The sequence below is a fragment of the Pan troglodytes genome, chromosome 1, assembly GCF_028858775.2.
Source record: "Pan troglodytes isolate AG18354 chromosome 1, NHGRI_mPanTro3-v2.0_pri, whole genome shotgun sequence".
In the NCBI taxonomy this organism is placed as follows: Eukaryota; Metazoa; Chordata; class Mammalia; order Primates; family Hominidae; genus Pan; species Pan troglodytes.
Window position 1 is genome coordinate 7,501,352 of NC_072398.2, and position 20,367 is coordinate 7,521,718.

At 39.1% G+C, this 20,367-nt stretch overlaps 1 protein-coding gene across 6 annotated transcripts in view; it reads right to left on the bottom strand.

Moving 5' to 3' along the window:
* WDR64 (WD repeat domain 64) overlaps positions 1–15,015 on the bottom strand; it is a 149,381-nt gene extending 134,366 nt beyond the window's left edge. For 4 of the 6 annotated variants that reach the window (XR_010149631.1, XM_054660867.2, XM_063790100.1 and 1 more), the window contains exons 1-2: positions 14,641–15,007; positions 6,630–6,760 (exon numbers count right to left, since the gene is read on the bottom strand). Coding sequence is in view for 4 of the 6 variants with exons in the window: in XM_054660867.2 (XP_054516842.1) it covers positions 6,630–6,760; positions 14,641–14,785 (276 nt within the window). In the remaining 2 variants the exon portion in view is untranslated. Of the gene's footprint in view, positions 1–6,629; positions 6,761–14,640 lie in introns of all 6 variants that reach the window. The other 2 variants (XM_063790120.1, XM_054660876.2) reach the window with 2 other exon arrangements.
* Between the last annotated feature and the right edge of the window lie 5,352 nt (positions 15,016–20,367).

Consider the following 20,367-nt stretch of genomic DNA (forward strand, 5'->3'; position numbering starts at 1 on the left):
TTTAACCTCAGAGAAAAGTGTGAAATAATAATTTTCAGAGAATGTGTAATGATAATGGTGATGATGAGTCTTTGTTTCTACATTAATGAATTCCAATGTTTATCAGAGATGGGAGAACTCCACACCATACATGCTATCATCTAATTTGAAATTATGTCTCCTACGTCAATGATACCCATACTCAAAGAGCAATTTACAGACAGTCGTTTAACTTTATTTTAATTTTTGTGGGGATAGTGCCAAGGCATCAGGTGTCTAAGAACAGATGTGAAGAAATTCAGGAGCAATGTCCTATGCAAGGAAGTATTCAGTGCTTTAGCAATTGGTCATGGGTCCAAATCTTGGTTCTACTGTCTACTAGTCACATGACCTCAAGCAAGATCCTTAATTTCTCTGTGCTTGAGTCTTTCCCGTGTGTAAAATAAGGATAATCAGTAATAATCCCCATGTTATGCTCTGTTGTAAGGATTAACTGAGGAAGTGCATGATTAGATTGCTTAGTAATGAGAAAGATTAGCAAGTACTTAGATTGCACCAAGTCCCCAGTAGGAGCTCAATCAATGTCAACATTTCAGTAACTGTAATTCCTAATTTTTCCAGAGACAGTAGAGGAAACAGAATTCAAGTATCTTCCTCGCTAATTTAAAACTGTGCACTAAGCATTTTTGTTACTTACCCAAACAACACCTCAGCTATGCATTTTAGCATGCATATATTTGATAACCACATCTACATGTAGGTAGATGGCAGACTGTGGACATATGCTCTTACGACAATAATAAATTTTGTTACTTTCACTTGTAAATAACACACGATTACAATGCTTACCAAAAAATAACTTCCAAAGGATATGAAAAATATCAAATTACTTGAATTTATTGAGAAAAATTTAGGTATTATACCAGATAAACTCCTTCAGAAGCAACAGTGAAAGTTTTACATTTTGAAAGGAAATGTCTCAAGCAAATAATATTGTTAAAGAGCAGCAAATACCCGTTTCTCCTGTGATGAGCCATAGCCTCTAGGATCTCAAATTTCTCTTTCGACCTTTTCAGTTTCAGTGTAGTAATGTTGCCTGTGACAAGATTTGAGTATTTTATCACTTATATATATATTATGACTATTAGAGTGTTAATTTTATTTTAACTATGCTATTTAAAAGTCTTGCTCCATGCTTTAAGTGATTCATTTTTAACTTCATTTTTATCTGATTATATAAGGAACATATGTTCATTGTAGAACATATGGAGAAAATAAAAAAGCCAATAGAAGAAAATAAAAGCCTGCATGCAGCTTATTTTTTAACCTATCCTGGAACATTCTTTTAACATTTTTGAAGTTAGCAAATATAATTTTAGATTTATAATAATTCACTTTAAGTTCACTTTTGGGAGGGAACATAATTATAGGCATTCCATATGGTGTGGTATGCCTCTTCTTTGGATTAATTTGTAGTGTGCTCCTAAAAAAATGTGTTTATAAGTTGCCCACTGGAAACCCAGACTAACATGACATTGTAAGAAAAGTAGACTGTGTCTGCACCAGACTTTTCCATTAACTAGCTTTATAAACTTAAGGCAGTCATATTTCTTTTGATCTCTTTACATTAAATTTTTTTCATTATAAATTGAAGGAGCAGGTCTAGATGATGTTTAGGTGAGTTATAAGATTTCATTATTCTATGAATTTCAAATTCTCCGAGTGTCTTTGCGTCGAAAAATCTTGAAAAAGAAGGTGAAACTTTTGTGGCATTGCTGCCACAAAGAGATTTATATTTGGAACAAGATTGGTATGTCTATGCCTGAGTTTAAAATAATAAATCGTGTTTTTATTACCTGATAAGATTAATATCAACTGATTAAGAAAACACTAGGTAATCCATACTGAAATGAAGTTAGTCTCCTCGAATTGAATTTCCATTTTACAGATGATGGATCTGAAGCCCAGAAAGTTTAGCTCACATGGCTTGAAATAGAAATGTCCCTTAGGAGCACTGACACAAATAGTTTGTGAGAAAAATGACAGGACAATAAAAGAAGAACATTCCTGCCCCATTTTTTTTAAAACCTCAAGTCATTCTTTATATACATACAGTGTGCCAGAAGCTGGCCATGAGTTTTTCTATTAAACTTGCATACAATTTATAGGAACCCAAGTGATGTAACAGAATAATGTCATATGTTTTGTTTTTTTAAAGTCTTCTTCTTCTCTCTCCTTCTCCTTCTCCTTCTCCTTCTTCTTCTTCATAGAGACAGGGTCTTACCATGTTGCCCAGCCTGGTCTCAAACTCCTGGGCTCAAGCAATCCTCCTGCCTTGGCCTCTCAAAGTGCTGGGATTATAGGCATTAGACACCGCACCTGGCCCCAGGATAATGTCACATGAACTTACTACATAAAGAGGGAGAAAAATCTCAGTCCCAAGACCAAAACAGACTTTCTGTCCAGCTTTAGATAAGTCAATTAACCTTTTTGTGATTTTTCTCATCTTTATCATTTCAATAATGTATCCTCCATAATCTACATTGCGTGGCTATTGTGAAGATTAAATGAGAACCTGAAAAGAAGGTGCTTGAAAAAAAAGAAGACATTTTACAAATGAAGGAAGATTATGATGTTCTAGCTAGAAAGGGAAAGAGGAGCAGATGTCAGAGACAATGAGGCTTGATTTCCTCATCTGTAAAACAAACAAAAAAAAATCTGATTTACTTTAGTATTTCATTCAGAGACCAAATTCTCAGTTACTGTAGAATTCCATGTAAATGGATTTATCACAGAGTGCTTTGTCTCATTTGTTGGCATTTATGGGCTATCTTTAGAGCGTTGCTTTTCTGAATCTAAGTGTGTAATAAAATATGAACAGACTTTTCTAATTTCCAAATGTTCATAATTTTTTTATATTGACGTGAAACATTGGTTAGACACACATTTTCATATTTTAAGTGGCCCAAAATGATTGCATTAGAAATTCATGCATATAAACCACCGAGTGTTTGAGAAATATTCATAAGAAAATAGAGAACAGTGAGAAAATGTGATTCTCAAAATCACATCTATCCCAAGTTTAATGACATTGCATTCAAGTTACCGATCTATGGGGGAATATCCACAGGGTTTACAAAGTGTGATAGAGATTAGATCCTGGAACAAAAAAACAAAACAATGCATTCATGTTGTACACTTACACAATTTAGGAAAAAAACAATCATTTCTGTGTGGCTGCAAAGTAGCTGACTGTTTCACCCTTCATTTGATTTCTCAAAAATCTTTGGGTGGCTAAGAGCTCTTGTTAAATACATTTATGTCTTCTACTTTATTGAATCAGTATATCTAGAAAAAAAAACAAAAACAAAAAGCAACAAAAAAAATAGCTATGATTCCATCTGCAGTGTTGCTTTTAGGCCCAGGCCAAGGGGCCTATGCCTTCAGAGTGGCGCTGTCCAGTTGAACTTTCTGCAATGATGGACATATTCTGTAATCTGTCCTGTATAATACAATAGCCACTAGCCACATGTGAATATCGAGCACTTGAACTGTAACTAGTGCAACTGTGGAGCTGAATTTCTAATTTAATTTAAATGTAAATAGCACATGTGGCTAGCGGCCACTTTGTCGGACAGCACAGCTTTGGAAGGCCCCACTCTAGTTTTTTCTGTGGAAGCTAATGGGCCATCGTCTACCAGGGGTCCATAACAATGCTTTTAAACCATGCCCTAGATTCTTCAAACCCCAGAATTCTCTCCCCAAAGGGGCCAAGTCTACTTTCAGGCCTGTGAAGCCTCTTATCCACCATATGAGGGTGGGTTGCACACCACTGGTGTGTACACCTCTAGTTCTGAGGGGGTGGCCAAGGGATAGTGTTTGTGGAGGTGAAGGTATGAAGAGCTTAGACATGTGGGCCGGGGTGCTCATATGTGAGCACGTGGCCCCTCATGATGTAAGATGGAGCCAGTAATGGCAAAAGAAGGGACGGGGGTCAGGGCCAGCTCTCCCCTTGTCTTCACGTTTCCGTGTGAAACAGCAAGGAGCCTGAGATTAAACTTTAAGTCAATTCGGGAACAGTTGGTATCTTTACAAACTAAGCCTCTCAATTATTATTCTGCTGTCTTTTTTCAATAGAGTTATCCCATGATTCTTTCTCCTATTTGTTGCTTTTGTGAGTGGAATCTTTTTATTTTCTAGTTAGTTTTGGTGAGAGAGAGGGGTGGTTATTGCTGGTGTTCATGGAAATTATTGATTCTTCCATGTTTCTTTTTTGAACTCTTTTGAACCCTCTCAGTTCTAATAGTTTGCCATATAATTCTATTGGATATTCTTGGTAGAATATCCACAAATAATGGGAATTTTGTATTTTTAAATAATTGATTACATATCAATTCCATTTCTTGCCCTTTTCCCCTCTGTTTGCATTGCTTACAACCTCCAATAAAGTGTTGAAGATTAGTGGTGAATAGGCATCCTTTTCTCGTTCTTGATTTTAATGGGCTTGTGTCTAGTATTTCAGCAATAAATATGATCCTTGCTCAAATATGTTTCTGGTAAGTCTCTATGGTGGACCTATTCTAAAATGTCCTCCTCTTCCCTCCCACACACACAAGTCACACTTTTGTATAATCTCTATCCCTTAAATATGGTGGAAACTGTGACTTACTTCTAACTAAGAGAATATGACAAATATGATGAGCTGTTTCTCCCATGATTATGTTACATTATATAAAATTTCCTCTTATCAGACTATGGAGGGAAAAATTCTCCTGCTGGCCTTGAAAATGCACAGTTGTGAACTGCCAGTATAGAGAGCCACATGGTGGGGGCTGCAGGCAGCTTCTAGGACAAGAGGGACGCCTGCAGCCTCCAGTCAACAAGAAGCTGAGGCCTTGAGACTTACAATAGCAAGGCATTGAATTCTGCCAACAACCTGAATGAGCTTAGGAGCAGATTCTTCCCTAGCAGAGCTTCCAAATGAGAACCCAGCTTTGCCAACACCTTGATTGCAGCTTTATGATACCCCGAGCAGAGGACCCAGTGAAGCTGTCCCAGACTCCTGATCCATGCAAACTATGATATGTATTTCTTCTCATTGCTAAATTTATGATAATTTAGTACAGTAGCAGTAGAATCCTAATACAGTCAGTTTCCTTTCTCAAATTAATGGAATTTTCTATTATTTCTATTCCACTAAGATTATTTTTCTTTTTAAAGCAAGGATGGCTATTGAATTCTTATTAGACATCTTTTTTACTTTTAATTTTACTTTAAGGTTGGAAGTCTGCAAACATTTTTCGAAAAGGGCTAGGTAGTAAATATTTTAGGCCTGCAGGCCATTCAGCCTCTATCAAAACTATGTAATTCTTCTATTGTAGCACAGAAGCAACCGTGGCCAGTTTGTAAATGAGTGAGCATTGCTGTGTTCCAGTAAACTTTATTCACAACAAAGGTGGCTGTCTATCTAGATTTGGCCCATAGGCCTTAGTTTGCTGACCTTGGATTGACATTAGCATATTATTTTTTCTCCCCTGACTTGTTAAATGAAGTACGTTTCTGGCTTTTCTAATATTGAACCACCCTTACTTTGCTGGGGTAAATTGTACTTGGAAATAATTTTTAATGCACTGCAGGATTCAACTTGTTAACATTTTTTTTAGGAGTTTAAAATTTATATTTATGAGTAAAATTGTCTTATAGTTCCCTGACATTTTGTCTATGTTCAATTCAGTGTTATTTTAGCTTCATAAAGTGAGCTGGATAGCTTTTCAGCTTTTCCTACATTATAGAAACATGCATACAACATGGGAATTAAATATTCCTCAAAGACTTTGTAGAAACTTTTTTCGTTTGCAATTTTTTCCTAAAATTAATTAATTTGTTTTTTATTTGGGTGATGTGGGGGATTTGGCTATCTTTTATTTTAGGCTTCTAATTTATTATATCAGAATTTATTAATATTTTATTTTTAGCCTAATGTGGTCAAATTTGAGATGGCTCCATATATATTTGAGAGAGATGTATTTTTCCTGTGTCTTAGGTTTAAATTCTCCTTATACATATCCCTCGGCTTATAAAATGTGGTATTCAAGTCCCTTAGATTCTTACTTTTTCTTTTGTCTACTATTTCTTTTTTTTTTAAAGAACCAGATAATTTATAAAAATTATTTAATTTCTCTGTATGGATATGTGTAATTTTTTTAAGAATAAATACCATGGTGATCAGAAAACAACTCAGGGAATATAACAGGTAGTCAACTGTAGCCTCTTCTCTTATATTAATAATTTGGATGCACTGAAAATTTGTGTACACTGAACCCATTGAAAAGAAATATCTCATATAAAGTGAAATGACGACCATTAAAATCTTGGTTGTTGTTAGAGGCATGTATAGCTCTTCCAACTGGCAGCTTGGTCTGAAAGGATTTAAGAGTTGTTTATTAATAATACAGCTAAATAGTTACCTACTTTACCCACTTTCATTTGTGGGTGGGCAGTGGCCATGTCCTAATGGGTGTAGGTATTGAAACTGACGCATGCACGTTGTGGTTCAACCCGTGTGGCAGTAACACTTTGTTTTAATTATTTATTCCAAACTTAGAAAAATAATACCTGGATTTCATATTATGAATATGAAATGAGTCTACCTCACACCAGTCTGCAGATGCATCCATGTTGTTGCACAGTTTCCTGTAAAAGCGTTTCACATCTTGATTCTTCACATCTGGACCAAAGAGCTTCTGTACCGATGCATAAAACTTGTCATAACCAATTGCATCTGCATTGAAAAAAGTACAGTCCATTTTCATCAAATTCCAAGGACTACCTTTTGTATTTCAGCTACATTTTTTATTTCCTAACCTTCTATTTTCTTATCTCAATCTATAAAAACCAGATATATTTGCATTTTAAAGACCTTGTCTTTGCACAATCCTAAGCAAAAAGAACAAAGCTGGAGGCATCACACTACCTGACTTCAAACTATACTATAAGGCTGGAGTAACCCAAAGCATGGTACTGGTAGAAGAACACACACTCAGACCAATGGAACAGAATAGAGAACCCAAAAATAAGACTGCACACCTACAACGATCTGATTTTCTACAAACCTGACAAAAACAAGCAATGGGGAAAGAATTCCCTATTTAACAAATGGTGCTGGGAGGAGAGGACTGGATAGCCACATGTAGAAAATTGAAACTGGACCCCTTCCTTATACCATTTACAAAAATCAACTCAGGATGGATTAAAGACTTAAATGTAAAACCCAAAACTATAAAAACTCTAGAAGAAAATCTAGGCAATTCCATTCAGGACAGAGTCACAGACAAAGATTTCATGATGAAGATACCAAAAGCAATTGCAACAAAAGCAAAAATTGACAAATGGGATCTAATTAAACTTAAGAGCTTCTGCACAGCAAAAGAAACTATCATCGGAGTGAACAGACAACCTACAGAAGGGAGAAAATTTTTGCAATCTATCCATCTGACAAAAGTCTAATATCCAGCATCTACAAGGAACTTAAGCAAATTTACAAGAAAAAAATGAACAACCTCATGAAAAGTGGGCAAAGGACATGAACGAACACTTCTCAGAGAAGACATTCATGTGGCCAACAAATATATGAAAAAAAGCTCATCATCACTGGTCATTACACAAATGCAAATCAAAATCACAATGAGATAATATCTTATACCAGTCAGAATGGCTACTATTGAAAAGTCAAAATACAACAGATGCTGGCGAGGTTGGGGAGAAAAAGGAAGGCTTTTACACTGTTGATGGAAGTGTAAATTAGTTCAACGATTCTGGAAGACAGTGTGGTGATTCCTCAAAGACCTAGAGGCAGAAATACCATTTGACCCAGCAATCCCATTACTGAGTATATACCCAAAGGAATAAAAATCATTCTATTATAAAGATACATGCATGCATATGCTCATTGCAGCACTGTTCCCAATAGCAAAGATATGGAATCAATACAAATGCCCATCAATGATAGACTGGATAAAGAAAAAGTGGTGTATATACACCATGGAATACTATGCAGCCATAAAAAGGAATGAGATCATGTCCTTTGCAGGGACATGGATGGACCTGGAGGCCATTATCTTTAGCAAACTAACGCAGGAACAGAAAACCAAATACCACATGTTCTCACTTATATGTAGGAGCTGAATGATGAGAACACAAGGACACATGGTGGCTAAAAACACCCAGTGGGGCCTGTCATAGGGTTGTGGGGGTGTGGAGGGAGAGCATGAGGAAGAATAGCTAATGGATATTGGGCTTGATACCTGGTGATGGGATGATCTGTGCAGCAAACCACCATGGCACATGTTTACCTATGTAACAAACCTGCACATCCTGCACACGTACCCCTGAACTTAAAAAAAAAAGATCTTGTGTTTACAAACATAATCAGGCCTTTGGCTAAAATATTACTAAATAAGAAGAAAATATTTTACTGTGGTGTTTGATACATTCTCCGTGGTTTCTGTTTAAGATATTTTAGGAGTTTGTTCAGGAATGCAAAAATTCAAGAATGAATTGCCTTTTTCCTGTTGTAAAAAGTTTCACCATTGGAGTCTTTGGTAGAATTCATCTTGAGTGGAAGGTGGAAGTGAGCAAACAGCAATTCTTTTTTTTTTTTTTTTGAGACAGGATCTTGCTCTGTCACTCAGGCTGGAGTGCAATGGCACAATCATGACTCACTGCAGCTTTCACCTCCCAGGATCAAGTGATCCTCCCAGCTCAACCCCCCAAGTAGCTGGGACTACAGGCACCCACCACCACACCCAGTTAATATTTTATTTTTTGCAGAGACAGGGTCTCACTATGTTACAGCCCAGGCTGGTCTCAGACTCCTAGCTTCAAGCGATCCTCCCACTTCAGCCTCCCAAAGTGCTGGGATTACAGATGTGAGCCACTGTGCCTGGTGAGCAATTCTTAACTGGTTCTTAAACTCTATGTAAACACACACACACACACACACACACACACACACACACACCATTGCTTGAATCTTGATTTTGTCAAATTTCGTAATTCCCTGGGGTAAGACTATTGAATCTAAGGACAAGAAGGAATTAGATGTGAGGCTTTCTCAAACTGTATAGACAAGATCAGATGGTTTTATTTAGTTAAAAATATGAGTATCTCTTACGTGTAAGAACTGAGCCAGACATTGGGCTTAGAACAGAAAATTAGATAAACAAGATCCCTGCCCTCAGGGAGCTTATATTATAGCGGGAAATCAGAAAAGTAACAAGTGAACAAACTATTTACAGATTGTGACAGGCAAGGCTAATTAATAAAGATAGACATTACATCAGTGGTTACCAGTGTATAAGGTGAAAAGCAGTATTGCTGCAAAAGGCATGAGGGAACTTTCTGGGATGCTAGAAATGTTCCCTGTCTTGATCTGGATGGTGGCTAAAGGTGTGTTTACCAAGGTTCAAATTTACAGAGCTACCTCCTTAAGAAGAGTACATTTTATGGGCTTTATTATATGTATGTCAAGCTCAGTAACGAAGTTAAAATAAACAAGTTGTTGTAGAATAAGCACAAAAAAGGAAAGCAGTAGGGAGCTGTGATAAAATTGTATGGTGGTGGCAGGTAGGGGTAGACCTCAGGGAAGGCCTCTTTAAGGAGGTGGGTAAAAGACTTAAGCTGAGACCTGATGAGCAAAAAAAGAGTCAGCCACATAGAAAGCTAGACAAGAGCCTTTTAGGCAGAGGCTGATCAACACGAAGGCCTGTTGCTGCACAGGCTTGGCATGTTCCAAGAAGGTCAGTAGGTGTGAAGTACCTACAGTGAGGACTGCGGAAAGTGCTGTGAGGTGAGACCAGGGGCGAAGGAGGGCAGAGCTAGAGTCAGAAGCGGGTAGTTTCTTTTAAGCATGATGGTAAGATGTCTTTGGGGTGTTTTATGGGGTGAAATGATATAATATGCCTTTAAAAAATTTTAAAGCACACTTGCTGCTGCTAGGAGGCCAGATGGAAAGACGTAAAACTAGTGGAGGGCAATTGCACTAGTGTAGGCTTCAGAAAACGGAGGTTTGGGCCAGGGTATCACTGAGGGTGATTGCACATCCTGGGCTGCCATGGAAAGTCTCGTTTATGCCTCTTTTTAAAATTATTAATAACATTCCCTTTCAGTCTTGAAAGTGTCCCCAGTTGGATGGTAAGTGGCACCCTAGAATACAGGCACCCTAGAGATAGTAGTGGAGATGGTAAGATATGGTTGGAAGTAGTAGAATTATAAAGATATGCTAGTGGGTTGGAAGTTTTGGGGGCAGAAGTGGTAAGCGAAGGAAAGGCAGGAATCTAGAGCAGTGGTTCTTATGCAGGGGAGATTTTGCACCTCACCTCCATCCCCAGACACACACACACACACATACACACACACACACACACACACATACACACACACACAACATTTGGCAAAGACTTGAGACATTTTTGACTGTCACAACTAGGAGTAGGTGTGCTACTGGCATCTAGTGAGTAGAGGCCAAGGATGCTGCTTAACATCCTACAATGCACAAGACAGCCCCCACCCTAGCCCCCCAACTCCACACACGCACACATATACAAATAATTATTTAGCCAAAACATCAGTAGTGCCAAGGTTAAGATACCTGGTTCTAGAATGACACTCAGGTTTCCAGTTTCAAAACTCAGCAAATGTTGATCTATTTACCAAAAGCAAGGCAATGGGAAGAAGATTGTTGGGGAAAATAAAGCACCCTATTTTGGTAATATTGAGTCAGAAATTCTCATGAGGCATCTAAACAGTTACTTAGCTGTTTTATATTTATTTACACCAACTGCTACAAGATATGAGTTTCATTGTAAATATCACTGGATGAGGATAATGAGACTTTCTTTGTCCTGGGATAAAATTAATTCCACCAGGTCATTCACAAGATCTAAGAGCATTGCTTTTGAACAAATTCCTTCAATCTACTTGATATCATTTTTGAGGTAGACCCTGTTCCATTCAAAACATTCTCTCTAGTTCTTAGTTCCTTGCCTGTAATAGTGAGAGGTAGACCTTATTTTCCAATATTTGTTAATAAATATGAATTTGTGCCAGACATTATTAACCGCCTGACAAAAGTTAAGATTACATTTCTGCCTTCTCCTCACTCTTTCTTAGGCCACCCTGTGATAGCAGGTAACTTGTCTAGCAATATGTAGTTTTCATCAAATCTTAAAAACTATAGAGAAAGGAAATTTTCAATGTGGCTTTGTGATTGCAAGTTTCTTAATGAGAGCAAGGTCAACTTGTGCATTTAGAACACATTGAAGGAGTATTTTCTGGACACCAGACCCTGTGCCAGCCTGAGGTTCACAAAGCCTTCAAAACAACCACAGGCCAATGCTGTAGGATAAGGGGCAGGAACGAATGAACATGTTAATATCAATTTTAGCAGGTTAAATGAAGCAGGTAAATTCCCCGAGATGGCAATAAAGTGCATTAACAGTGCTGAGGGTGGCTTTGCTTAGGGAAAGTTCAGAAGTTTTTACAAAGAGGTGACATTTGATTTGGGTCTTGAAAGATGAGCAAGAGTTTACAGGCACCAAAAAAAAAGAAAAAAAGGCACTCCATATTGGGGAATGACATGCGCAAAATCAGAGTCATTAAGAGCATGTTTGGAAATGCCAAGAAGTTTGTTTTAGGGCAGAAGGTTCATGAAGGGAAATGCCAGGAGTTGAGACTGGATGGGCTGAGGCAAGCTGTGAATGACCTTGCATGCTTTGTTAGTATATGTGGATTTTAGAGGTGAGCTAATAAACCAGGAATATGGCACATCGATAATTTTTAAAATGAAAAACTCTTGGCAGAAGTATAGAGAAATGATTAACTCGGCAAAAAGACTATTTTTGGGGGGGGTGAGGGGGGACAGAGTCTCACTCTGTAGCCCAGGCTGGAGTTCAGTGGTGCGATCTTGGCTCACTGCAACCTCTGCCTCCCGGGTCCTGGTTCAAGCAATTCTCCTGGCTTAGCCTCCCGAGTAGCTGGGATTACAGGCACACGTCACCATGCCAAGCTAATTTTTGTATTTTTAGTAGAGACAGGGTTTCATCATGTAGGCAAGGCTGGCCTTGAACTCCTGACTTCGTGATCCGCCCACCTTGGCCTCCCAAAGTGCTGAGATTATAGGCGTGAGCCACCGCGCCTGCCCAAGAAGACTATTACAGTAATAGGCTGTTGTAATAAGCCAAGAGATAGATACCATGACATAGTGAAAGGTTACAGAGTTTGAGTATCCATTATCCAAAATACTTCGAACTAGAAGTGTTTCAGATTATGGATTTTTTTCAGATTTTGGGATATTTACATATACTGTACATAGTGAGATGTCTTGGGAATAGGACACAAGTTTAAACACAAAATTTATTTACACTTAATATACACCCCTTATACATATAGCCTGGAGGTAATTTTATACAATAGTTTTAATAATTCTGTGCATGAAACAAAGTTTGTGTGCATTTAATCATCAGAAAGCAAATATTAATATGCCCCTATCTCATGTCAGCTCTCAAAAAGTTTTGAATTTTGGAGCATTTTAGATTTTGGATTTTGGGATTAGGGATGATCAGCCTATACAGCCTATACCAAGATATCTGGCTTAGGAAACTAGTTAGATGGTAGCTATGCTCTAAGACTGAGAGATAACACAGTAGGCAAAGCTCTAGGAGAAAAAGAAGCAAAGAAAGAATTGAGACGGGAAAAATAAGAATGATGTGATGAAAGACGCAGGATAAGGAAGTTTCTTGAAGCAGAGGCAGCTAACAGTGTTAATCTAGTGCAATGGCCAAGTAGGCTGGAAAATGAAAACAATTTATTGAATTTGGCAACTATATTAGGTTATCACATAGCTTGGTTAGAGCATTTTCAGCAAAGTGATCAGAGAAGCCAGACCTGAGTAGATTGAAAGTTAAGTGGTGATATTGTCAGGAAATTCAGTGGAGAAGGAAAGGAGAGGCATACAGTGGTAGCTTAAAGAAAAGAGAAAGTCAAGGTCATGATGCTTGAGTATATTTTTAGACTGAGAGGACAAATCCAGTAGAAAAGGAGATTTTGAAGCTGCTGCAGCAAACTGATAGCTTTGAAGGGGAGGAGAAATAGAAAGGACAGCTGCTGCTTTCAGTGATTCAGAAGTGGAAAAAGGGGGCTTGAGAGAATTCTTGTCTTTTGACCTTGCTTTCTTTTATGACATAGAAAACTGGCTGAGAGAAGCAGACATCCCATAGAGAATTCAGAAAAAGTGTCAAGGGTTTGAAAAACCAATTAGAGAGAGGTAAAACAAACTGACTAGGAAAAAATGCAAGTTTTGTTGAGTAGTTTAGAAGGCCCAGTCAAGTTCCCAATCACCGAAAAAGCATATCCAAAAGGTCCAAGTCTTAGCTTTAACACTTAGAAGTTGGGTGACTTTGGCCGGGCGCGGTGGCTCACACCTGTAATCCCAGCACTTTGGGAGGCCATGGCAGGTGGATCACCTGAGGTCAAGAGTTCAAGACCAGCCTGGCCAACATGGTGAAACCCCGTCTCTACTAAAAATACAAAAAATTAGCCGGGTGTGGTGGTGGGTGCCTGTAATCCCAGCTACTTGGGAGGCTGAGGCAGGAGAATCACTTGAACCTGGGAGGCAGAGGTTGCAGAGAGCCGAGATCGCACCATTTCACTCCAGCCTGGGCAACACGAATGAAACTCCGTCTCAAAAAAAAAAAAGAAAAGAAAAGAATTTGGGTAACTTGGGCAAATGATTTATCTTCAGCTCCCATTTTTTCCACAAATAAAATGAACATAATGACATTGATTAACATGACTATAAACTATTAAATACTATTCAATTAATACCAGCTTGGGTTTGAACATCCAAGGTCAAGATTTTCACTTACAAATTACTATGCAGCCTGGCACACTCAGAGGCTGGCTATACTATCCCTTTAGCAATTATATGGGCTCTGCTCCTTTCATTGCAACAGCAGGGTTTGTTCTGTTAGTCTTTCACTCTGCCATGTAGCTTTATTTTTCACAGCTGTCCTCAATACGCCAAAGCTGTACACTACACCACTCCCCTTGAATCTTGTCTATGCACTGGCATCTCTGCTGCGAATCCTCCTGTAAGACCACTGTCCACCATATTCTCCTTAGCTTGCATCCTCAAGATCATTCCTGCCTAGAGATGTGGAGAGTGGCCAAGACAATGGAATCATGGTGAGGCAGGAAGCTGCACTTCTTATGAAAGTCTTTATGGTCTCATGATATCTTTAGGCTAAGAAAAAGCAGTGCTATACATTACTGAGCATCCCAGGTCAACCAGTGAGCCATCAAATGGCAGCGTCTACAGAAGAACACTGGACGTCATTTAATCCAATCCCATAGTTTTACAATTGAAGCAACTTAGGTTCAGAGAAGTAAAAAAACAAAACAAAAACAAAAACAAAACAAAACAAAAGCTTCCTCATGTCCGCTTTGTTATTTAGGGACAGAGAAAGAAAAAGAACTGAGGTCTTCATCCCCTTTCAGCACCCATTCTCTCACATTAAGCTCTGATGCTTCTCTCTGATGGCTTAAAACATTTTCCAGTTCTAACCAACAGACCCAATTGGACTATCGTGTAATCACTGATCTTACCTTCTTTATGGATAAATAAGCCTGCTCTTTCATCTCTTTTCTGGGCTGCTGTTTGTTCAACCAATTTTTCAAACCTGTTCAAAGCCTTTTTGAAATTGCTCATCTGAAGTGCCATGTTGAGACGCTTTTCCTTCCTGATATCCATAGGGACATAGGGGATCTTTTACTTCTGTACAGAAAGAATACTGCAAGTTTACCAATTTGGAAAACTTTCCAGTTGTTACAGTGCCTCCCTGCTGTCTCAGTTTTTGCCCTAGGTCTAATTCCTTTGATCTTAAAATCCCATACTGCGGGTAGGAGTAAGAGTTGCCACTAGGATGTTAGCAGGGTGGAAAGCTGATTTAGGTCTGATGCATTTCATACAGACAAACATTTCAGTAAAAATCCTGACCTCACAATGTTATCAGTGTCCTTCATAGGGTCCTCATTGCATCATAATATCTCTGTAACATCCTACTTCTTTCATAAGGAGGAGATTGAGATTTTTTTTCCCCACAGACTGTGTGTGTGTGTGCGCGTGCACATGTGTGTGTGTTGTGTATACTGCTTGAGAGGGAAAAGGAATAAGTAAATACCAAGTAAGAAAACTGGGTAATATTTTCTCCCTCGTGTATCTCTTCTCACCTCAAACCTTTTGCCTTCCTCACAATACCACGGAAAGTAAAGTTTGGCCAGGCACGGTGGCTCATGCTTGTAATCCCAGCACTTTGGGAGGCCGAGGTGGGTGGACCACCTGAGGTCAGGAGTTCAAGACCAGCCTGGCCAACATGGTGAAACCCCCGTCTCTACTAAAAATACAAAAATTAGCTGGATGTGGTGGCGGGCACCTGTGATCTCAGCTACTCAGGAGGCTGAGGCAAGAGAATCACTTGAACCTGGGAATCGGAGGTTACAGTGAGCTGAGATCACACCACTGCACTCCAGCCTGGGTGACAGAGTGAGACTCCCTCTCAAAAAAAAAAAAAAAGAAGTAATATTCACACTTATTCTTGCCACTGTACTGGATATGGAAATTCGAACTTCTAAAGATGAAATGTATTTCAGCACCTGTCATTTCTACCACAAACATTTTTAGAGGTCATAGGGAATACAAATGCTCTTCTTCCTTTGTGCATTGTCCTTCGATTGAAATAATAAAGTGAGCCAAGGATGAGGAAGGAGTGGCTTCTGATTATGAGGACAGCTTTTCAAGGTAAGAGGTCAGATGAATTAGAAGAGGCCTTTCTGCACATCTCCTTCGCAGTCATTGCAATCTCCAATCCGATTTAGTCCAAATGCTATTGACTCCGGTTTTCCAATTTTCAACTTTTTATGGGAAGGAGAAGTTGTTTAATATTTCTCAACAATTAGTTAACTTCCTATGGCTTAGGTGAGTTAGATAAATTTCCTACCCCTTGGTAGTCCATCTTTTAAAACATTCTTCAAGAACTTGCATTCAGAGATGAAGCAGATGGCATTTCAGAGCACCTCCAATTCCAGTACTGTCTTCTTGGCGTCCACCTCTAACTATCTGTTAGGAGAGCGCAGTAAGATTTTATTTAAAGAAAAATCCCCCAACCCCATTTGTTTCTCCTCCATTTTCCTTTAAAGCTTTCAAACCACTGTACAGTGACGTCTGGAGAACCACTCTTCCTACAATTCTAATGCATTCACCATTAATTCATCTAGGAAATATTTACTGAATACACACTTCATGCTAGAGGCTGTTTTAGACACTAAGGATACAGCAGTGAATAAAATAGCTTCTCAAGTTTATAGACTAATGCAGAAGACAGACAAACAGATAAATAATGTATCAGTGAGCAATTGTGCTACGAAGAGAGAGGAATTTTGTGTGTATTAGGGTGGGGGTAAAAATCAAAGTAAAAGAGGTAGGGAGATCAGGGAATTCCCCATTAATAGAAAGATTTCTGGGCAGAAACCTGAAAGAAGTGAGGTAGCAAGTCATGTGGATAAATGGTAGAAGGATGTTCTAGGGACAGCAGGCGTAAAGTCCTTTGATTGGTGTGTGCTTCACATATCTGAGAAACAACAGAGGCCAGTGTGACTGAGGTGGTGTGGGATGAGAGAGAGAGGTAGAGAGAGATGGCAAGAGAGTCAGGGGGTGGCATCCAGATCACGTAGGATCTTATTGGCTGTTTTAGGACTTTGGCTTTTACTCTGAGATGGGATGTTTTTGAGCAGAACAGTGACATGATCTGACGTGCATTTGAAAAGAATCATTCCAGCTGCTTTGCAGAGAATAAACTGAAAGGGAGAGAGGGTAGAAGCCAGGAAGGCAGTTAAGTGGAAATTTCAGTAATGCAAGTAAGAGATGACCGTGGTTGAGACTAGGGCGCTAGTGACGGAGGTTGTGCGAAGTGGTCAGATTGTGTGAAGGTAGATGTGACAGATGTGCTAATAGATCAGATGGGGGTATGAGAGCAAGAGAAGGATCAGGGATGACTCCAGGGATTCTGGCCCTAAGAAATCAAAAGGATGGAATTATCATTTCCTATGTTTGGGAGGGAGGAATCCAATAGAAGGAGCAGATTGTGGGGAGCAGGGGAAATTAGGATTCAGTTCAGGATATGTTAAGTTTGAGAATTCTATTAGATAAACAATTGTGGATGTTGAATAACCAGACGTAAGAGTCCAGGGTTCAGGGGAGAGCTTGGGAGTCATCAGCATTCAGACGGCATTGTATTTAAAGCCATTAGGCTGGATGAGATCACCTGGGAATCAATGCAGATAAAGAAGAAGGCAAGGTGAGGATCAAACCCTGAGCATGCCAGTGTTGGGAGGGCAGAGTGATCAAGAAGAACCACTGAATAAATAGGAGTGGCTAGTGAGGTACAAGGAGAACCAAGAGAAAGGATCATCCTAGAAGCCAAGAAGAAAAGCTGTTTTGAAAAGGAAAGAGCCACTGGATGGATAATCCAGTTTATTCAATAAAGAAATTGCATAGGAAGACAAAAGGAAGGAGGAGGGGAGCTATAGATTAAAAAGGACTTTAAAGAAATACCATCCAACCACAGTGTGTGGACTGTATTTAGATCTTGACTCAACAACCAAACTTAAAAATAGTTTAAAATACATGAGACAATTGGAAATTGGAACGCCAAGTAGATATTTGATGATAATAAGAAATTATTGTTCATTGTTTAGATTTAATAATTATATTTTATGTTATATTATTTGTCTTAGTCCATTCCTGCTGCTATAACAAAATGCCTTGGACTGGATAATTTATCAACAACAGAAATTTCTCCCAGTTCTGAAGGCTGGGAAGTCCAAAATCAAGGCTCCAGCAGATTCTATATCTAGTGAGGGCCTGTTCCTCATAGATGGTGCCTTTTAGGTGTCCTCATATGGTGGAAGGGACAAACAGGTCCCCTCAAGCCCTGTCATGAAGGCACTAATCCCATTTATGGGGGTGAAACCCTCATGACCTAATGACCTCCGAAAGGTTCCAACTCTTAGTACCATCACCTTGGAGTTAGGTTTCAACATATGAATTTCGGGGGGACATAAACATTTGGACCATAGCACTGTTATTTATGTGATGTTGTATTTTAGAACCAGATACTGAAATATCTATGGATAAGCATTAAAGTATGAAGGAGCAGTCAACCTTGCCAAGTACTGCTGAGGGCCTACGTAAGATGAGGACTGAAAATTAACCATTGGAACGTGGATGCTACTGACCTTGAGAAAGCCTACCTCAGTGGAATGGTGGGCTAAACAGAGTAGGAGGAGGAGACGTGTTGATAGTAGGTATAAATGCACATTATGGCAGAAGCTTTTGGGAACATCTTTGCTGTTATATGCAGGAGCAAGTCACAGCTATTATGGTCATTTATAGAGCTACTGGATGCATTTGTGCTTATATTTTCTCGGTTGCGGAAATGATGTGGCCACAGATTTAAAGAACATTGAAAATCACTCATGTTCCTACACTCTTACAAAACTATTAATTTTAGAAAATTGCCTTCTAAGCCCAGACCACATACTTTGATAATTTTAGTTTCAACAGAACTATGCACATTATTTAAATTTTAATGTACAACTTCATAAACCTGTCCCCGTGTTTCTAATGTCCTTCATAAGTGTATATTTTTTCTTTAATACCTATTTTTCTCAATGAAGTATTTTGCTATTTTATTATTTTTTACATATAAATGACCATGAAAGGCAGTCATTTTAAAGAGTCAGAGGCAAACACACACCTAGCTGTGTAAACAAAGAAATGATATTGGCACTGTCAGAAAAAGACTCTAGAAAAAAGCAGGTGGAGTAATTGCTGTGAGTTAGTTTGGCTTCAGCTTCCATGAATGTTATAAGGGCCCGTATGAGGAAGGAGTGCTACCATGACACAAGGCCCATGGTTGGGTCCTCAGCTGGTCTGTTGTGTAGGCCTGGTACCAGTCATCTGGCAGAAATGCTGTTGGAGCAATAGGTTGCTCTGGATTTTCTGCTTCTGGGTTCATGATGGCCAACTCCAGTTTCCAGGATAAATCAATGAAGAACTCCTTTGTGGTGAAATGAGTATACTCAGCTAATGCCTATGGCAGGGGACAAAGAGGTAGGCAGGAGCTTCAACAGTACATGGCCCTTGGTGACCAGGTACTGCTAAGAATCTGGGCCAGGCTCACCCTTACATTTTCAGAATAAAAAGATGACACAAGAGCAGAAGCCATCTTGGTGACCACACTCCTCAACACGGCTGTCTCTTGAGTCATATCCCTGCAGTCTGGACTGATGCCTTATACACATAGGGGCATGGCTGTCTTGCTACCATCCCCCTTCATCATCATTTTGAGAATTCCCTCATCCTCAAGCTTATATACTATGTCTTTCTTCACCATGATTTATTCCCTCATATTGGTGACTCATATTCAGAAATAGGGCCTGGAAGATAGATATGTTTTTGATAGTTGCATATCTGAAAACATCCTGATCTTTCCTTGCACTTTGTTGATATTTGGTTGGGTACAGAATTTTAGGCTGGAAATTATTTTCTTTAAATATTTTGAAGATATTACTCCATTGTCTTTTCGCTTCTAGTGTTGCTGTTAGAAGGACTGTATTCTGATCAGCTTCCGTTGCTGATTATAAGCTATTCTGATCCCTGATGCTTTGTCCATAGCTTGTTTTAATTTTCCTCCCTCAGGAAACTTATAAATGTTCTCTTTGACCCCAGTGTACCAAACTTCCACTATAATGGGTGTTGGTGTGGAGATATATATATATGTAAATTAATCATAACTTCACTAACCAGTTTCTTCTGGAAATTAAGTGTTTACTCTTCCCTACCTCCTCTGTCATGTAAACTGCATTTTTTTTTTTTTTTAAGACGGAGTCCTGCTCTGTCACCCAGGCTGGAGTGCAGTGGCACGATCTCGGCTCTCTGCAAGCTCCACCTCCTGGGTTCACGCCATTCTCCTGCCTCAGCCTCCTGAGTAGCTGGGACTACAGGTGCCTGCCACCATGCCCGGCTAATTTTTTCAGTAGAGACGGGGTTTCACCATGTTAGCCAGGATGGTCTCGATCTCCTGACCTCGTGATCCGTCCGCCTCAGCCTCCCAAAGTGCTGGGATTACAGGCGTGAGCCACTGTGCCCAGCCATAAACTCCATTTTTTAACAGCAATATAACAAGTGAGATTTTATTTTAAAAACAAATGTATGTATTTGGGGGTTGAGTGGATGTGGACAGATACACAGTTTATGTATTAAGCTGATCCCTA